This window comes from Bos indicus, chromosome 28 (genome assembly GCF_029378745.1).
Source record: "Bos indicus isolate NIAB-ARS_2022 breed Sahiwal x Tharparkar chromosome 28, NIAB-ARS_B.indTharparkar_mat_pri_1.0, whole genome shotgun sequence".
Lineage (NCBI taxonomy): Eukaryota > Metazoa > Chordata > Mammalia > Artiodactyla > Bovidae > Bos > Bos indicus.
Window position 1 is genome coordinate 4,985,242 of NC_091787.1, and position 21,025 is coordinate 5,006,266.

Genomic DNA, 21,025 nt, shown 5'->3' on the forward strand with positions numbered 1-21,025 from the left:
TACAGAAAAATATGAAAAATCAGGAAGTTTGATGGTAGGTATCAGATCAGATCAGATCAGATCAGTCGCTCAGTCGTGTCCGACTCTTTGCGACCCCATGAATCGCAGCACGCCAGGCCTCCCTGTCCATCACCAACTCCTGGAGTTCACTCAGACTCACGTCCATCGAGTCAGTGATGCCATCCAGCCATCTCATCCTCTGTTGTCCCCTTCTCCTGCCCCCAGTCCCTCCCAGCATCAGAGTCTTTTCCAATGAGTCAACTCTTCGCACGAGGTGGCCAAAGTACTGGAGTTTCAGCTTTAGCATCATTCCTTCCAAAGAAATTCCAGGGCCGGTCTCCTTCAGAATGGACTGGTTGGATCTCCTTGCAGTCCAAGGGACTCTCAAGAGTCTTCTCCAACACCACAGTTCAAAAGCATCAATTCTTTGGTGCTCAGCTTTCTTCACAGTCCAACTCTCACATCCATACATGACCACTGGTAAAACCATAGCCTTGACTAGATGAACCTTTGTTGGCAAAATAATGTCTCTGCTTTTGAATATGCTATCTAGGTTGGTCATAACTTTCCTTCCAAGGAGTAAGCATCTTTTAATTTCATGGCTGCAGTCACCATCTGCAGTGATTTTGGAGCCCAGAAAAATAAAGTCTGACACTGTTTCCACCGTTTCCCCATCTATTTCCCATGAAGTGATGGGACCGGATGCCATGATCTTCATTTTCTGAATGTTGAGCTTGAAGCCAACTTTTTCACTCTCCACTTTCACTTTCAACAAGAGGCTTTTTAGTTCCTCTTCACTTTCTGCCATAAGGGTGGTGCCATCTGCATATCTGAGGTTATTGATATTTCTCCCGGCAATCTTGATTCCAGCTTGTGCTTCTTCCAGTCCAGCGTTTCTCATGATGTACTCTGCATATAAGTTAAATAAACAGGGTGACAATATACAGCCTTGACAAACTCCTTTTCCTATTTGGAACCAGTCTGTTGTTCCATGTCCAGTTCTAACTGTGGCTTCCTGACCTGCATACAAATTTCTCAAGAGGCAGATCCCCATCTCTTGAAGAATTTTCCACAGTTTATTGTGATCCACACAGTCAAAGGCTTTGGCATAGTCAATAAAGCAGAAATAGATGTTTTTCTGGAACTCCCTTGCTTTTTCCATGATCCAGCAGATGTTGGCAATTTGATCTCTGGTTCCTCTGCCTTATACAAGTGTCTTTTAAACTATTTTTCATGTTTTTCTATATATTTAAAATATTTAATAGTTTTAATAGTAAAAAAACATTTTATAATAAAAAACAAAAATATTGGAGACGATTAAGGTATTAGATGAAAATTTAGAACTTTAAATACTTTTATTAGAAAATTAAAATAGAGAGAAAAATAAAACAAGCATTTGACAGCAGAAGCTAATAAAAAGATGATAAATCTAAAGAATGAGAAAAATAAAGATAAAATCAGAAATTAAGAAAATAGAGAACAAAAATAAGTATCAAAGATGAACAAAGCAAAAGGTTCTTCGAAAAGGTTAATAAGCTAGCAAGACTCTGATAACACTGAACAAGATTAGTCAGAAAAGAGGTAAATGTTTAAATAAAATACAGAATGTAAAGGAAAAATGTCTATGGAGAAAAGTGATTTTAAAATTTATGAACAAACATTATAATGCATATTAAACCTGTGAGAAAGTGGATTGATTTCTATAAAAGATGCAGTGTTAATGTTAAACTGCTACTGCTGCTGCTAAGTCACTTCAGTCGTGTCTGACTCTGTGCGACCCCATAGACGGCAGCCCACCAGGTTCCCCAGTCCCTGGGATTCTCCAGGCAAGAACACTGGAGTGGGTTACCATTTCCTTCTCCAGTTCATGAAAGTGAAAAGTGAAAGTGAAGTCGCTCAGTCATGTCTGACTCTTCCCAACTCCATGAACTGCAGCCTACCAGGCTCCTCCATCCATGGGATTTTCCAGGCAAGAGTACTAGAGTAGGGTGCCATTGCCTTCTCTGAATGTTAAACTAGACACTAGAAAAAGGAAAACTGAGTAGACTATAAAAATTAAAGATATTCAACTGGCAATAAAATGCTTCCTTTAACATGGTTCAGTCAGTAAAGAATTTGCCTGCAATTGGGAGACCCAGGTTCAATCCTTGGGTCAGGAAGATCCCCTGGAGAAGAAAAGGGCAATACACTCCAGTATTCTTGCCTGGAGAGTTCCATGGACAGAGGAGCCTGGTGGGCTACAGTCCATGGCATTGCAAAGAGTCGGACACAACTGAGTGACTAACACTTTTCACACTTTCAACGAAAACCTTAGGAGAAGGATGGGGAACCCAGAAAAGGAATAAACTGACAATGGATCAGAAGAGATATTTCACAGGAGAAAATCTGAGTGTCTAATAAGCGACTGTAGTGGAGAAACTCAACTTCAAGATGCTACTTGTCACGTATCAGATTGGCTACAATTAGGAAATTGGAAAAGAGAGTCTAGTGTTTCTAACAAGGATGATCTCTTCTCATGTGTACCAGACCCTATTCCTGTTCTCTTGATCCAGGATGTGGCTAAGGAAATGTGATTTTTCTCTCTTTTTTTATTATTTTATCCCTTTAAAATTTTTTTTGGATGCGTCGTGCAGCACGTGGGATCTTAGTTCCCAGAACCAGGGATGGAACCTTGTCCCTGAAGTGGAAACTTGGATCCCTAACTACTGGACCACCTCTTTTTATTATTTTAGACTGCATATCACACAATGAGAAAGTACATACATGGTGAACACACTGCTTGATGAATATTCACAAAATGAACATACCCATCACCACCACCATGGGCACACAAAACCCTTCTAACATGCCCGCGGGCCTCCTGATGCCTCTCCCTGCCCTTACTCCACTTCTCTCCAAAGAAGCCACTATCTTGATGTCTAATACCATGGATTAATTTTTCATATTTAAAAATATAAAATAAGTAGAATCATAGTACCTCCTCTTTGCCTTTTTGTCTAAGCTTATGTTTTTGAGATTCATCCATATTCTTGCAGATTGTACTAATTTGTTCATCTTCTTTGCAAAAATTCCAATGACTGGACACTCCACGATTAATCCATTCTTCTATTTATGGACATCTGTTTTCCCTCCCAGGTTTTGGCTGTTACAAATAATGTTGTCTGATCGTACATACAGTTGGTCTTCATTATTAGTGGATTTTGAATTTGTGCATTTGTCTACTTACGGAGATTTACTTGTAACCCCCAAATCAATACCTGCAGAGTTCTCCCTGTTATTCAAGGACATGCTCAGAGTGGCTAAAAATTTGAGTCACTTGATGGGCACGATTCCAGCTGAGGTTGAACCAGGCAGTGCTCTGCTTCCTGGTTACAGTTGTCATACTGTAGAGACATCCCCCTTTTGCTGACTTTTTAGTGCCATGTTTTTCACATCTCTGTGCTTTTTCTTGGTGAATTTGCTGTTCAAATGGCTACCTCACCAGCAGAGTGATGAAGTGCTGTCTGATGCTCCTAAAGGCAGGAAAGCTGTAATGTGCCTTATAGAGAGCATATGTGTTTGGTGAGCTTTGCTCAGGCATGAGTTATAGTGCTCTGTATGGGACTAGTGGTAATGAATCAACACTATATATTAAGTAAGGTTTTTTAAAACAGGAACACACATAAAACAAGATTATACATTGATCATGCAAGTGTGCTCAGTTGCATCTGATTCTTTGTGACTGTGGACTGTAGCCCACCAGGCTCCTTTTGTGCATGGGATTCTCCAGGCAGGAATACTGGAGTGGGTTGCTGTGCCGTCTTCCAGGGGATCTTCCTGACCCAGGAATTGAACCCATGTCTCCCGTGTCTCCTGCATTGCAGGCAGATTCTTTACCCACTGAGCCACCTGGGAAGCCCATGATAATGCAACCAAAGGCTGACAGGAGGCTAGCGCTGCATTTCCTCTGAGAGCAGTGGTTCAGCATCTGCCAATTTAGTGCTCATAGTGACTGTAGAAATGACTACTGTGAATTAACACAGGTCCTAAATATATACTCATGAAATGTACGTATTCCTAAGAGTTGTTGCTGAGTCATGTGACTGATGTATTTTCATCATTAGTACATCTGTCAACAAGATTTCACAGGCACTGCACTCGTGTGCACCCCCACCAGCAGCACAGGAGAGGACTAGTAATCTTTGCGGGGTTCCCAGGGGTCACGTGCGCATGTGTGTGCTTAGTCACGTCTGATTCTCTCAGTAGGGTCTCACTCTGGAGCTTAGTGTGCATTTTCCTGATGATTGATGTTGTTGTACATCTTTTCATAAAGCACTCATTGGCATTTAGATCCCCTCTTTTGTGAAGTGTCTTTTCCAGTCTTTGACCAAAATGGGGTTGTCTGTCTCTTCCTTGCCTTTTGGGAGTCCTGTTTATAGTCAGGACGCAGTTTGTTGTTGGTTGTATGCATTACAAATAACTTCTTCCACTTTGTGGCTTATCACTTCATTCTCTCAATGGTTTTGTTTTTTGAGGAATGTAAATTCTTAATATTTATAGTCAAATTTCTTACTTGTTTTCTTTATAGCTAGTACTTTTTATACCCAGTTTGAGAGATCTTTGTTTACTGCAAAGTCATAAAGATATTATCCTATTCAGACATACCTCAGAGACATCGCAGGTTTACTGTCATGGTCTAGAACCAAACCTGCAGTATCTCTGAGAGTCCTTAAAAAAAAAAAAAAAAAAACACTAGGAATAAAACCACTATATGACCCAGCAGTCCCATTACTAGGCATATACCCTGAGGAAACCAAAATTGAAAAAGACACATGTACCCCAATGTTCACTGCAACTCTATTTACAATGGCTAGAACATGGAAACAACCTAGATGTCCATCGACAGATGAATGGGTAAAGAAGCTGTGGTGTATATATATATATATATATATATATGCACAATGGAATACTACTCAGCCATGAAAAGGAACACATTTGAGTCAGTTCTGATGAGGGACATGAAACTAGAGCCTATCGTACAGAGTGAAGTAAGTCAGAAAGAGAAATATAAATATTGTAATCTAATGCATATATGTGGAATCTAGAAAGATGGTACTGATGAATTTATTTGCAGGGCAGCAATGGAGAAACAGACCTAGAGAACACACTAATGGACATAGTGGGATTTGGGGAGGGAGAGAGTGATATGTATGGAGAGAGTATAGGAACTTACAATACCTTACGTAAAATAGATAGCCAATGGGAATTTACTGTTGAGGGAACTCAAACAGGGGCTCTGTATCAACCCAGAGGGGTGGGATTGGGCGGGAGATGGGAGGGAGGTTTAGGACAGAGGGGACATGGGTATATCTATGGCTTATTCTTGTTGATGTTTGACAAAAAACAACAAAATTCTGTAAAGCAATTGTCCTTCAATTAAAAATAAATAGATTTTTTTTTAAAAAGAAAAGATAATGGTGCTGATAGACTTGCTTGACACAGGGTTGCCATAAACCTTCAATTTGCAAAAAAAAAAAAAAAGCTGTATCTGTGAAGTAAAATAAAATGAAGCATAATAAAGCAAGATATGCCTGAATTATTTTCTAGAAGTTTTATTCCTTTTTCGCATTTTGATCTGTAGTCCACTTGAAATTGATGTTTGCTTGGTGTGAGCCAATAATCATGAATTAGCTTTTTTTCCCTATAGTGTGTACGTGCTAAGTTGCTTCAGTTGTGTCTACTTCTCTGCAACACTATGGACTGTAGACCACCAGACTCCTCTGTCTTTGGGGTTCTCTAGGCAAGAATACTGGAGTGGGTTGTCGTGCCCTCCTCTGAGGGATCTTCCCAACTCAGGAATTGAACCCAGATCTCTTAATGTCTCCTGCATTGACAGGCAGGTTCTTTACCACTAGCACAAGCTGGGAAGCCCATTCATATAGTGATATTAATCCAGTTGACCTGAGTATATTGAATAGGCTGTCCTTTACCCATTACACTGTATTTCTTATGCCTTCATGACATATTTCCATTCTTTTGTCTGCAACCTGTTTGTATCCTTATATCTAATGATGTATGTGTCTTATAAGCAACATAGAATTGGATTTTGTTTTTTTCTTATTCTAGTCTAAAATCTTTGACTTTTATTTATTTTTTTAAATATAAATTTATTTATTTTAATTGAAGGTTAATTACTTTACAATATTGTATTGGTTTTGCCATACATCAACATGAATCCGCCACAGGTATACACGTGTTCCCCATCCTGAACCCCCCTCCCCCCTCCCTCCCCATACCATCCCTCTGGGTCATCCCAGTGCACCAGCCCCAAGCATCCAGTATCATGCATCAAACCTGGACTGGTGATTCGTTTCATATATGATATTATACAAGTTTCAATGCCATTCTCCCAAATCATCCCACCCTCTCCCTCACCCACAGAGTCCAAAAGACTGTTCTATACATCTGTGTCTCTTTTGCTGTCTCGCATACAGAGTTATTGTTGCCATCTTTCTAAAGTCCATATATATGCATTAGTGTACTGTATTGGTGTTTTTCTTTCTGGCTTACTTCACTCTGTATAATAGGCTCCAGTTTCATCCACCTCATTAGAACTGACTTTTAAATACAGTATTTATCTATTTATATTTAATGTAATTCCTAACATATTAGGGATAAATAGTTCTATTTTGCTATCTTCCCTATCTATATCACATTCATTCCTATCTTTACTGCTTTCATTAAAACCAATACTTTAGTATATTTTAATTTTAAAGCTCTCACGTATTGGCTTATTAGTTATACATTCTTTAAATCTCTCTGCTTTATGATTACCATAAGGAGTTCAATATGAATCCATGAGTTTTAAAAATTTAATACATCGAGCACTTTACTACTTTCTGGAAACTCAAGGACCTGAAACTATTTTAATGCCTTTCATTCCCTCTTTGTCATGTATTTTAAGTCTTCATATATTTTAGATCACAAAAGAAATTATTGCTTTTTTTTTATATCAACAGTCACTTAAATTTAGCCACATATTTACTCTTCCATTTTTTTTCATTCCTTTATGCATGTCCTCGGAGAAGGTAATGGCACCCCACTCCAGTACTCTTGCCTGGAAAATCCCATGGACGGAGGAGCCTGGTAGGCTGCAGTCCATGGGGTCGCTGAGGGTCGGACACGACTGAGCAACTTCACTTTCACTTTTCACTTTCATGCATTGGAGAAGGAAATGGCAACCCACTCCAGTATTCTTGCCTGGAGAATCCCAAGGACAGGGAAGCCTGGTGGGCTGCTATCTATGGGGTCACACAGAGTCGGACACGACTGAAGTGACTTAGCAGTAGCAGCAGCATGCATGTCCTTGGGCTTTCTAGGTGGCTCAGTGATAAAGAATCACCAGCTAATGCAGAAGTTGTGGGTTCAATCCCTGCATTGGGAAGATTCCCTGGAGAAGAAAATGGCAACCAACTCCAGTATTCTTGCCTGGAAAATCCCACGGGTAGAGGAGCCTGGCAGACTATAGTCCATGGGGTCACAAAAGATTTGGACATGACTTAGCAACTAAATAACAACAATAATGCATGTCCTTGCTTCCAGCTGGGATCATTTCCTTTATTGTGCATATACTGCAAGGAATTGTTTCCATTTTTATTTATTTGAGGATACCTTTTTTAACTTTTATTTTTGAATGAAATTAAAATAATCGTATAATTTATAGGATGCTACCTTTTCCCCACTGTTTTTAAGATGTTGCTTTATCACCTCCTGGCTTACACCATTTCTGTCACCCATATTATTGCTTCCTTGAAGTGAATGTCTTTTTTTCCCTCTAGCTGTTTTCAAGAGATTTGATCTGTCTTTGTTGTTCAGCAGTTTCACTAAGATGAACCGGGGTGTGTTTTTAAGTTTGCTTTTTCCTTCCTTGAGATTGTATCTGAATGTGTAATTTGATGCCCCTTGTCAATTACCTGAAAATTCTCATCAATAGCTCTTCTAATATATAGCTTCTGTCTCATTTTTCTTACTTACTTTTGGATTCATCATTTATAGTTACAGGCTTTAAAATAATGATGATCCATATATTTAGGAAGATAGAGGAGATGGTGGATAATTTCAGAAGAGAACTGAAATGTAAAAAAAAAAAGTCAACAGAAATTATATAACTGATAAAGTAACCAAAATTTAGAACACAATAAATAAATTGAATAGCAGATTAGATACAGTAGAAGGAAGGATTAATAAATGGAAGATAGTTGTATAGAAAGTGTTCGGTCTGAAGCTGAATGGATGATGAAAAATATGTTTTCATTTAAAATTTTGGGCTTTTGGCTTTCCATTAAAATCAAAATTTTTGTGAACATTGAGTCTACATTCCTCATAGCTTTATCTGGTCTGAGCTGATGAAAGGGTTCCCTGTAAAGGGATATGTCCTTCCTACTAGCAAGAGTTCACATCTCTTTTACTGCATTCTGTTACTGAGGCTGAGTATCTGTTGTTATGGTTTATATTACCCTTGCACTGCTTCACTCATTTATGTTACCTGGATGAACATGGGTCAGTAAAGGGAAAAGGTGGGGGAGGGACAATCTAGGCAGATGAAGTTCAGTTCAGTTTAGTTCAGTCACTCAGTCGTGTCCAACTCTTTGCGACCCCATGAATCACAGCACGCCAGGCTTCCCTGTCCATCACCAGCTCCCAGAGTCCACCCAGACCCATGGGTGGTTTGGTATTGGTTTGGTAGGTGATGCCATCCAGCCTCTCATCCTCTGTCATCCCCTTCTCCTCCTGCCCCAAGTCCTTCCCAGCATTAGGGTCTTTTCCAATGAGTCAACTCTTCACATGAGGTGGCCAAAGTATTGGAGTTTCAGCTTCAACATCAGTCCTTCCAATGAACACCCAGGACTGATCTCCTTTAGGATGGACTGGTTGAATCTTCTTATAGTCCAAGGCAGATGAAGTAGCACATGAAAAAGTACTTGCCCTGAGGGAGTTGGGCAAGTCTAGGGACTCAAATGAAGGCAGAAAGACAAGAGGACAAACGTGAGTAGGGTTGCTGTATTGAACCACTGAGTCTTGAAAAATATTTAGGATCTTGGATATCCTTACAGACCAAGTAGCTAAGAAGGACTATACTTATTTCACTGTTACTTGATGGTATACAAAGTTGGACCCTCTGAATCTTCTGGTTGAAATAATCATTATGTAAAAGCAAGTTGTTCACTCTAACTTTTTAGCCAGGTGGAAAAGCTATTGGTTTGGTATGAAAAAACAGCACTGAATTAATCTTTATACCTTTGTTTCTTCCTCTGCCTTATAGCTGCAAGTGTCCACTGCTTGGAAAAGTGTGGGAAGCTGACTTGGAAGCTTGTCGGTTGCTTATCCAGAGCTTGCAGCTCCAGGAGGCCAGGGGCAGCCTGTTTGCAGATGAGAGACAGACGGATGACTTAGGGGGGGGTACTTATACAATGGCTCTGGCCACCCCTCTGAGGTCCCACCTTGAAGATGAAAGGAAGAACCCTTTGCAAGCCTTTGAAGAGTGGACGGTGCACCTGACTCCCTCGCCTCACTGTGCTAGCAGTGAACAGAAAGAGGTCTGTCCATCCTCATAGGATTAAGGATTCTTACTCTGAGGGGGGCTTTGGGACCACACTGCAAGTGAGAACAGTAAATACTGGGTGGGCTTCCCACTGAACCACCCAAACTCTTTAAAGTTTTAACAACTCCTGAACATGATTTCAAAATGATGTAGAATTTTTATAGAAGTTGTTTAATGTATAGGAGAATGAAAAAAAACTTGGCATATTTAGTTCTATTTTTATTCTAATTTCATGGCTCTAGTCAGAATATATAAACTAATATATAATTACTGTATGTATATAGCCCACACTCTATATGTCATATATAACATGTTGCTGTTGTCTCTATACATATTATATATGTCATCTATGATATTTAACGGAGAAGGCAATGGCACCCCACTCCAGTACTCTTGCCTGGAAAATCCCATGGATGGAGGAGCCTGGTAGGCTGCAGTCCATGGGGTCGCTAAGAGTCGGACATGACTGAGTGACTTCACTTTCAGTTTTCACTTTCATGCATTGGAGAAGGAAATGGCAACCCACTCCAGTGTTCTTGCCTGGAGAATCCCAGGGACGGGGGAGCCTGGTGGGATGCCGTCTATGGATACGACTGAAGTGACTTAGCAGTAGTGGCATGATATTTAATTCTATATTTAGAATACATATCCTACAATTTATTCATTAGAATCAAACAAATATATGTATATATTCCATCAACTGTTTTTGCCAAAGCAAGATCATAATGAATGTTAGAATTTGCTCTTTTCATTTAAAAAACTTAAGATATGGCCTGTGATATATGCATTAAAAATTAAAGTGTAGATTTATTCATTGTTTTACCCCAGGGCTGACCTAGATTCACAGAGATCTGAGTTCCCCACCCCTCCCCTCCCTGCTTCATCTCTCCTTTCTCTCCCTTATCCTTGCTCACTTTCCCTTCTAGCCTTAATAAGATCCTTTCAACAAAAGGGCTCTAGGAATTTCTTTCCAGTTTCAGTGCCATGACACGAGGCTTCAGAGCACTTTTCTGGCCAGATTCCCTGGTGTTCTGAATATTAAAAGAAAATAAAACCTTGGTGAAACTGGAGGAGGGGCTTCCCAGGTGGTGTAGTAGTAAAGAATCCGTCTGCAAGTGCAGGAGATACAAGAGACATGGGTTTGATCCCTGGGTGGGGAAGATCCCCCAGAGGAGGAAATGGCAATCCACTCCAGTATTCTTGCCTGGAAAATTCCATGGGCAAAGGAGCCTGGCAAGCTGCAGGCCATGGGGTCACAAAGAGTTGGACACGACTGAGTGACTGAGCACGCACACCCAAATCTGGAGGAACGTGTCATTCCACGTCCGTGTCTCACAGTTGACATTGGATGTGCCGCCTCCCTGGGTCTTTGCCACTACTCACCAGGGAACATGTCCATGTGGGTACCCCGCCCCTGTCCTGTCTGCAGGACCCTGGTCTTTAAGAGCACACACCTTCTGATGACCTGTGCTTACTGTCAATGCCTTCTGGACTTGCCTGCATAATTGATACTTGATCATATATTTTCACTGAGCAACCTTATGAGAAAGCAAGCTGCTGTCATTCTCTGGAATCCTGCTGGCTTCATACAAGGAGCCTCTGCACTGAGCTGTGGATGATCTCAACTCCTTTGTTAGCTGAGGCCCTACAGGTGGAATCCCCTGAAAAGCCTGACTGCCTCGCTTTTGGTTAGCATTGTTAAAACTTGTGGCCTGTCTCGGTGGGCCAGCTTCAAAGAATATTCTGATGCAAGGGGCACGCTGCCTGGTCATTTCCAGTTGTGTGTCCTTCATGTTCCAATGTGCTGTCCCTGCATTGCGTTCTGGGGTTTGGTCAGAGAGGAAGGTGGGCATCTTTGGAATGCTTGAGCTTCCTTTCTGGAAAGGACAAAATTATAGAAACAGAAAACTGATCAGTTGTTGCCGGGTACTGGTGCGGAGGGGTGAGGATGAGGGGTTGGTGGGGGTGGGGGAGGGGCACCTGTCACAAACAGCAACATGAAAGAGTTGGGGGTGGGGCGGTAGTGAGAACTACTCAGTTCTTGATTGTAGCAGTGGCTATGTAACTGTGTGTGCGTGTACATGCTAAGTCACTTCCATCATGTCTGGCTCTTTGCAATGCTATGGGCTGTAGCCCTCCAGGCTCCTCTGTCCATGGGATCCTCCAGACAAGCATACTGGCGTGGGTGTTCACGCCCTCCTCCAGGGGATCTTCCCAACATAGGGATTGAACTGCGTCTCTTACATCTCCTGCACTGGTAGGCAGATTCTTTACCACTTGCGTCACCTGGGAAATCTCTGCATAACTGAGTGTTTATGTCTAAATTTATAATTTTACACCAAAATTTTTACTGCATGTAATGTTACAAAAGTGACTGTAATTTTAAAAATGATATCTCCCTATTTTAAAAGTGAGGCTCTAGCTGTTCGATCTGGTTGCATTTGTCTCAAGGCTATCAGAAGGCAGTACAGCAGATGAGCAGAGCCAAGGCCGCTGGGCTGTATCCAGACTGCGTTTCCTCATCTATTAAAAAACCAAACAAAAAATGAGGACAATGAAAAATATCTCATGAAAGAAGCTTGTGAAGATTTAAATAAAATAACGCATCTAAATGTGAATGATACATACATGTGGTGGCAGTCTAGTTACTAAGTCTCGTCTGACTCTTTGGGACCCCATGGACTATAGCCCACCAGGCTCCTCTGTCCATGGGATTCTCCAGGCAAGAATGCTGGAGTGGGTAGCCATTCCCTTCTCCAGGGGATCTCCTGACCCAGGGATTGAACCTGTGTCTCCTGCATTGCAGGCAGATTCTTTACCATCTGAGCCAGCAGGGGAGCCCTGACACATACATGCTGCTGCTGCTAAGTCGCTTCAGTCGTGTCTGACTCTGTGCGACCCCATAGACGGCAGCCCAACAGACCCCTCCGTCCCTGGGATTCTCCAGGCAAGAACACTGGAGTGGGTTGCCATTTCCTTATCTAATGCATGAAAGTGAAAAGTGAAAGTGAAGTCGCTCAGTTGTGTCCGACTCTTAGCGACCCCATGGACTGTAGCCCACCAGGCTCCTCCGTCCATGGGATTTTCCAGGCAAGAGTGCTGGAGTGGGGTACCATTGCCTTCTCTGACACATACATAGTACAGGCTTAACTCATAATCGTGTGTGTGTTTATCAGTCTTTATGGCAGTCACAACAATCTCTAAGACCTTTTTAAAATAGTATACCCTGCTTCTTTTATTGACAGAAAAGAGAGCAATGAATCCGTGGAAGATATTCAAGTAAAGAAAGGTTTAGTAAAGGGACAGTCTTGTTTGTATTTGGATGAAGGATTCTAAGCTACTGAAATGTGAACAATAACCAACTGTCTCATTCGGAGGAAGGTGCTTCTGCTTTCCTGCCTTGCTTTCCAGGGACTCACTGGATTCTGGCTCCTCGTGTGTTTATCCTGAGGCCATGGTGTCTGTTTGCTTTGCAGCACTGAGTTGCTTTGCTGTGGAACTCCCTGCTGGGTCTGGCCACCCCGCACTGGTTTCTCTCTTGAAACCTGGTGCCCTGAAGGCAGTCAATTACTTTCTAACCTAAATCTTCCATGAAAAATTGCTGACTTCTTCTGGAGGTCCACAGGGAGATGGATTTTCAAAGCCTTCCCTGTGCTTATCTGCCCCACGTGGGTACATGCATTTTGGTTGCACCGGTTCTCACAAGTACTTTGTCATTAATTAGAGATTTTGCTGTGTTTAGGGTCCCACAGGGCTTCTCAGCACCATTTCCCCCATTTACAACTGGGCCCATTAAGGCATAGTAATTTGCTGTGGGCTTTGTTACCTAGGAAGCTGGCCACAGGGCGAAGGGCCAATTTTCACTTGCGCTTCCTCAATGCTAAGAGCCCTCTTCTTTTTCAGCTTCATTACAGCTCTCCTGCAAGCGTTGCCTCAGCCTCTGGAAACAATCAGCTGCTGTTGGCCCTGCTTTATAGACATTACAGAAATTGCATGGGGGCCAGACAGAAGCTGGGGAAATCAGTGAGCCAGCTTCCTCCACTCTGAAGTTGCTCTTTTGTACTTGGTGTTCTGGCCATTATACCTGCGTAATTCTCTCTTTCCTGTCTGCAGCCTGTCCTGCTGGGGTGCTTTCTGTTTTTACTACAAAGTGGGCTTCCCTCCCGCCGAGTTCCCCTGGACAGCATCACTCTCCCTGCCTTTTGCCTCCAGCTGCTTCCTTTCCCAGCCAGGAGCTGCTCAAAGAGGCTCAAAGAGGCTAAAAAAGGCCCAGCAGCTTTGAGCATCTCACACAGGATTTGAGTAGCCAGGGTGTTAAGATGTCTGCAGTAAAGGGCATTAGCAGTAAGATACAGGGTAATTTTATGTTGTTAGTTTCTGTTCTGTGATTGAACTCTAGTTGACTTACAGTTTTCGTTATTATTGTTGTGGTTGTGGTTTAGTCTCCAAGTTGTAGCCGACTCTTTGTGATACCATGGACTGTAGCCTGCCAGGCTCCTCTGTCCATGGGATTTCCCAGGCAAGAAAAGTGGAGTGGGTTGCCATGCCCTCTCCAGGGGATCTTCCCGAGCCACAGATTGAACCCAGCAGATCTCTTGCATTGCAGTGGATTCTTCGCCATCTAACCCACCAGGGAAGCCCTTTAGTTATTATATAGGTCTCCAAAAATGATTGCCAATGTCTCCCAATTTCATTTTATTCCATTTCACATGAAAGGAAAGCTGAAAAAAAACCAATATGTGGTGAAGAAGTGTGTCCTCACCATCTTAAACTGATTTATAATTCTAGAAACATCTGTAGTGGTTGAAGGGCTTATTCTCCAGTCCTGGCAGATGCAGTTTTGCTTCTCTCTCTTTCCCATCACTTCCTGGCTCCCATGAGCAGGGCAGCAGCCTCACCAGTGAAGCAGGGTAAAAAGAGCAGGGCCTGAACTACATGTCTTCTTCTTCTTCTTTTTTTTTTTTTGTATTTTTAATTGGAGGATAATTGCTTTACAAAAGCATTGTGTGGTTTCTGCCATACATCACCATGAATCGGCCATAAGTATACATATGTCTCCTCCCTCTTTGACCCTCCCTCCCACCCCCACCACCTCACCCCTCTGCGTTGTCCCAGAGCACCGGGCTGAGCTCCCTGTGTTATACAGCAGCTTTCCACTGGCTCTCTACTTTACACACGGTAATGTGTATGTTTCAGTGCTACTCTCTCAGTTCGCCCCACCCTCTCCCGCCTCCATTGTGTCAAGCGTGTTCTCTCTGTCAGCGTCTCTATTCCTGCCCTGCAAGGAGGTTCAGCAGTGCCATCTTTCTAGATCCCATATATGCATTAATAGACAATGTTTGTCTTTCTCTTTTGACTTTGTATAACAGGCTCTAGCATCCACCTCACTAGAACAGACTCAAATGCATTCTTTTTTATGTAACAGTCCATTGGATATATGTACAACTTCTTTATCCGTTCACTTGTGAATGGACATGCTCTTGGTAGCTCATCTAACTTGAAATTTGTGAGACAACCCCCAGGGTAGAATGCCCACTTAATCATTAGCTTCTTTTTCTCTTTCTGTCTAAGGCCTTTGAGGAGAAAGCAGAAAACTTGGGCATGAAAAGAAATTCCATCCTTTCTACAATTTAAGATTTTGTGTTGCAAACCTAACCTCCTTACCCCAAGAGGAGAGCAGTAGAAGCAATTAGGTTGCCATGGGGATTGGTAATTGATTGATTGATTGATTTAAAAGCCAGAGAATTGTAAAAAATGATATATGTGCATTGAAATTTTTTTTTTTTAAGTTTATCTCCTAATTGTTGCTACTTATAAGACCAAGGCTTGGCACACGTTTGTACAGGTTTTCCTGACTGGCTTTTCCCATGGCTCTTCTTGCAGAAACCTCACCAATAAAGCATCATCAACAAATTTCCAGTTTGTGTTTCTTTAAAGAGGCCTGGAAATTTCTAGAACACTTACATAACAGTCCTCAGTCCCTCCCTGCTTAAATATTATTGAGTTTTCCCAAGGTTTTCAACATAGTTTAGATGGACACAGGAACTCCTCTTCTTTCCCACTAATATTTCATTACTTTACATAGTATTTATTTAAATTATGTAATTAGAATTTTTTTTTTACTTTAAAATATTGTATTGGTTTTGTGTAATTAGAATTTTAAGTACAGCTGGCACCAAAAGGTTTAGAAAACACTCCGTCAGTAGGATGGGAAGTTGGCAGGCTCACCAGCGCCACCCTGGCCCTGGCCTTGGCCCCTGGCTTTGGGGGAGGGCTCTGAGCTCCGGACACCTGTCTGGTGGGAGGAGGGGGCTTCTAGGCCACCATTTAACTGGTTCCTGTCGCTTCTCTCAGTTAATTGATATTATCGGCCTGCTAGCCTCCTGCCCAAGGAGAGGAAGTGGATGCCTCTGATCTGTCTGCTCTCCCTGCTTTTGGAAAATTACGGAACCACTCTCTTTGCTCCAGGGCCTAACTGTGGCGCCTCTTCTACTAATTAAAAATAGTTCTGTGCTTCTGAGGAAAACTACCTCAGGGCCTTCGGAGCCTCCTTCACCTTGGAAATTCCTTGTCGCTCACTGATGAACACTTGAGGGGTTGAGAGAGGCTGGTCACAGGCTGGGTGGAGAGGACTGTTACACTTGTAGCACAGTTTCCGTTGAGAAACTGAGAGATTTTGAATCCAGGCTTTTACATCTCTGGAAAGTGTACTAATACTCTGTTCAAAGCAGTGATTCTAGTCGTCTCATAGTTGCATAACTCACAGAAAAACATGTAGAAATTCAAAACAATTTTAATTTAAGATGAACACAAATGGAGGCTGGAATTTGAGTCTGAGCTCCTTGTAGTTCAGTACTTCTTAGCAACAGGCAGCTGGCAGGGCTTCCCAGGTGACGCAGTTGGTAGAGAATCCACCTGCCAGTGCAGGAGACGCAGGTTTGATTCCCCGGTTGGGAAGATCCCCTGGAGTAGGAAATGGCAACCCACTCCAGTATTCTTACCTGGGAAATCCCATGGACAGAGGAGCCTGGAAGGTTACAGTCCACGGGGTCCCAAAGAGTTGGACACGACCAAGCACGCACGCTTTGCCAACAAAGGTCCGTCTAGTCAAGGCTATGGTTTTTCCTGTGATCATGTATAGATGTGAGTGTTGGACTGTGAAGAAGGCTGAGCGCTGAAGAATTGATGCTTTTGAACTGTGGTGTTGGAGAAGACTCTTGAGAGTCCCTTGGACTGAAAGGGATCCAACCAGTCCATTCTGAAGGAGATCAGCCCTGGGATTTCTTTGGAAGGAATGATGCTGAGGCTGAAACTCCAGTACTTTGGCCACCTCATGCGAAGAGTTGACTCATTGGAAGACTCTGATGCTGGGAGGGATTGGGGGCAGGAGGAGATGGGGATGACAGAGGATGAGATGGCTGGATGGCATCACCGACTCTATGGACGTGAGTCTGAGTGAAGTCCGGGAGTTGGTGATGGACAGGGAGGCCTGGCGTGCTGCGATTCATGGGATCGCAGAGAGTCGGACACAACTGAGTGACTGAACTGAAGCACACATGCACACACACACACACGCAGGACACATCCCCTGAAAGGCAACCCCCCCAGAAGTGTTCTGTCTTCATTTTCTCATGCAAAAGGACCTTAGAGTTTATGTGGCTATCACCAGAATCTGAAGTCTTGTGTTAAACAGATTGTTTAGGTATTCACTGATTCTATCAATCTCCTTTACAAATAGATTTTTTTCCTCCAAAGTTTCCAGTACAGTTTGGCCTTAGGCAACATTGGTGTGTCAAAGGAAGCAGACCAAATTCTCTCATGTGATCATGGGCTAGGAAATATGGCTTTCTAAAGCTTGCCTTTCATGTGAACTAGAAACCACAGGCCAATGAACATACATGAATTACCAGGCCATTTCTTCTTTCGGCCATATCTTTTGTTCTATTAATGGTTCTATTTAGAACTCATTTCTTAGTGTCTTCTTTGAAATAAGCATGCAGATTTGTCATTTCGTTGTTTTAGTCACTAAGTCATGTCTGAGTCTTTTGTGATCCTGTGGATTATAGCCCACCAGGCTCCTCTGTCCCTGGGATTCTCCAGGCAAGAATACTGGAGTGAGTTGCCATTTTCTTCTCCAGGGGATATTCCCCCGACTCAGTGTGCAGATACTTGAAGACAAATAATTGACTTGTTCTGACCTAAAGACATCTAAACATTTCAGATGCTTTCCTTACCACCAACAACATCTGGATGCCTTTAAAAGAAATACCCACTTACTCAGGGTGTAACCATATAGTCTGAATATTTGGATGAATACATGTATCTTATGGAGTAGTAACGATGTACCATTAGTGTCACCATGTGCCTCTCTGCTTGTTGGCATTACATAATGACTGCAGAACTCAGCATTTATGTGAAAACCTGAATACTTACAAAATCTATTTCAAATAGATTGTGAAAGATATCCTTTGTGGTATTGGACAGGAGTTTGAGGTAAATATTCTTTATGTGGACAATAGAAAAAGGAAAACCATATAGCATTTCTGGAACGTATTTGCCAAGCTTGTATTTTGGAAAACAGCCCAAAGGAACATATTTAAGGCTGTGACTTTAATACTGAACTAAGGAAATGCTTTAATGTATCAGCTAAGCTCATGGATGGTGATAATCACATCTGGTTTACCTCAAGCTATAGTAGAGGGAATGAAACTTAAGAACAGAACACATATCATGAGACTCAAGATCCATTTTTGGTTTGCAAGGATGCCTGTGTGCAGTGCAGGATTTTTAATTGATTTTTGAAACATAAGTACTAAATGCAGGTTGCTCTGTCGCCCGTCCTTTCTTTGTGATGTAGCCTGTGACTTTCACTGCAGGAATTAGATATTTTTATGGATAGGCCCCTATTGCTGTTGCCTTATTACATGGCCAAGGAAAGTAGGGATCTGAGTAGGCTGGTAGGGCAGAGAGGGGGCTGTCCAAGTCAGAGACCTTCCCTGTTAGCACAGATCCTGGCCACTAACTGTGGGAAATATTGATGGCTAATTTTTTCTTTTTTTTTTTTTTAAATTGAAGTATAGTTGATTTAAAATGTTTCAGTTAATAGGTAACACTATGATGGACGTGAGTCTGAGTGAACTGCGGGTGTTGGTGATGGATAGGGAGGCCTGGCGTGCTGCGATTCATGGGGTCACAAAGAGTCAGACACGACTGAGTGACTGAACTGAACTGTGTGTAAAACAGATGGCTAGTGGGAAGATGCTGAATAGCACGGGGAGCTCAGCTCAGTGCTCTGTGATGACCTAAAGGGGTGGGATAGGTGTGCGTGGGAAGGAGGCTCAAGAGGGAGGGGATATACGTATATATATGTATAATTCATGTTTTTATACAGCAGAAACTAACACAACATTGTAAAACAATGATATGCCAATTTTAAAGAGCGATTCCATTATATACATATGTTTTTTCAGATTCTTTTCCATTATAAATTATTACAAGATATTGAATATGGTTCCCTGTGTTATACATTAGGTCCTTATTGTCCATCTTATATATAGTAGTGTATATATGTTAATCCCAAAGTGAAAGTGAAAGTTGCTCAGTTGTGTCTGACTGTTTGTGACCCCGTGGTCTATACAGTCCATGGAATTCTCCAGGCCAGAATACTGGAGTGGGTAGCCTTTCCCTTCTTCAGGGGATCTTCCCAACCCAGGGATTGAACCCAGGTCTCCTGCATTGCAGGCGGATTCTTTACCAGCTGAGCTGCAAGGGAAGCCCTGTTAATCCCAAACTCCTCATTTATTCCTCCTTTCCCTTTCCCTTTTTGTAACCATAAGTCTGTTCTCTATGTCTGTGAGTCTGTTTTGTACATAAGTTCATTTGCATCTGTTTTTAGATTCCAGATATAAGTGATATCATAAGGTATTTGTCTTTGGCTTACTTCACTTGGTATGATAATCTCTAGGTCCATCCATGTTTCTGCAAATGGCATTACATTATTCTTTTTCGTGGCTGAGTAGTACTCCGTTACACATGTAATGGAATATATCTGTGTGCCTCACGTCTTCTTTGTCCACTCATTCATACTGATGAGTTCCTTAAGCACATTGCCCAGCACAATGCGTTTCTCACATGGGATACAGTCCTGAAGGGTACTTGTTGATTTCCTCAGCTTAATTTGTAAATCACAGCAAGGCTTCTTACCTCAGTTATCAGGTTTCTCTTGTCCTGTTGCTTATTATCATTTCAGACATCATACTGCCTTGCCCTTTAGAACTACTTTTGTCAGCATTTTAAAACATCAGCTATTTCAATGTTCTTTATCCAGTGACTTAACCCAAGGTGGAGCCGGTCTGCTCAAATCTGCAGCAGGTCACCGCTGATGAATAACATTTCTGAAAGCGTATGCTCTGTTAGGTGTGGCAGTCTTTCATAAGTAAAGTTGGCAGCTACAGCAGTACTTAACCTAACTAGCAATGTAACCTAAACAGTTTCTATTCCAAATACATTTTATTCAGGAAATAATGTGTGTGTGTGTGTGTGTGTGTGTATGATACATATGATTCTCTCATCACTCTAGATGTAGCCAGATGAGATGTTACCAGATACTTGTTCTTATCAAAGCAATTATTGTTATAATATAATATAATCCTTACCCTTTTTTTTTAGTACTTTTTATGAGGACCATTTTGAAAGTCGTTATTGAATTTGTTACATTGTTTCTGTTTTATGTTTTGGTTTTTGGCTAGGAGGCATGTGGGATCTTAGCTTCCCAAAAAGGGATCGAACCTGTACCCACTGCATTGGAATGCAAAGTCTTAACCACTAGACTGCCAGGGAAGTCCCCCCTTCCCTTTCAATATGAGCTCTAGTTTTAAAACTTTAAATGTTTGTATCTTCCAAATTTCATAGGCAAGGGCATAGTCTTCTTTATGGGGAAATCACTAAGTAATAAAGTCCTTGGAGAGCCTGACCACGGAGCCTGCGAGTGTGGTTTTCAGCAGTGTGTGGGGTGCAGGCATCTGCTCAGGCTAGCGACTGAATGTATTTTTGGATCCAAGTATAAACCTTTCTAGATAAATGTTTTTAGAAAGTCATTTTAATGAGAAAATCCTGCCCAACAAAGGAAATCCTTTTTTCTGTTTTAAATCACGCTTCCCCAGTTTAGTGAGTAGGACAGAAATTTGACATCAGCCCTAATTCAACACAGCTGGAAATTTCTGCCCGAACACTCAAGTCTACGGGTTTTGATCATGAGGTGAGTTACGCAAATTCTCTTTGAAATATTGCCTGACCAAGTTAGGGCTACCGAATCAGACATGTGTGGAAGGACAGGAGGGAAGATTTAGGGCTCTTCTTGAGGCTGATAAAAGGCAAGTGTGTGTGGAAGAGCGGGGACAGACACACAAGACCCGCTAGTTGCCCTAGAGGCAGGAGATCATCCCA

At 42.0% G+C, this 21,025-nt stretch overlaps 1 protein-coding gene across 2 annotated transcripts in view; it reads left to right on the forward strand.

Annotated features, from left to right (window-relative positions):
- DISC1 (DISC1 scaffold protein) overlaps window positions 1-21,025 on the forward strand; it is a 427,730-nt gene that overhangs the window by 383,043 nt on the left and 23,662 nt on the right. For both annotated transcript variants that reach the window (XM_070781908.1, XM_070781909.1), the window contains exon 11: window positions 9,302-9,575. In XM_070781908.1, coding sequence (XP_070638009.1) covers window positions 9,302-9,575 — 274 coding nt within the window. The remainder of the gene's footprint in view (window positions 1-9,301; window positions 9,576-21,025) is intronic.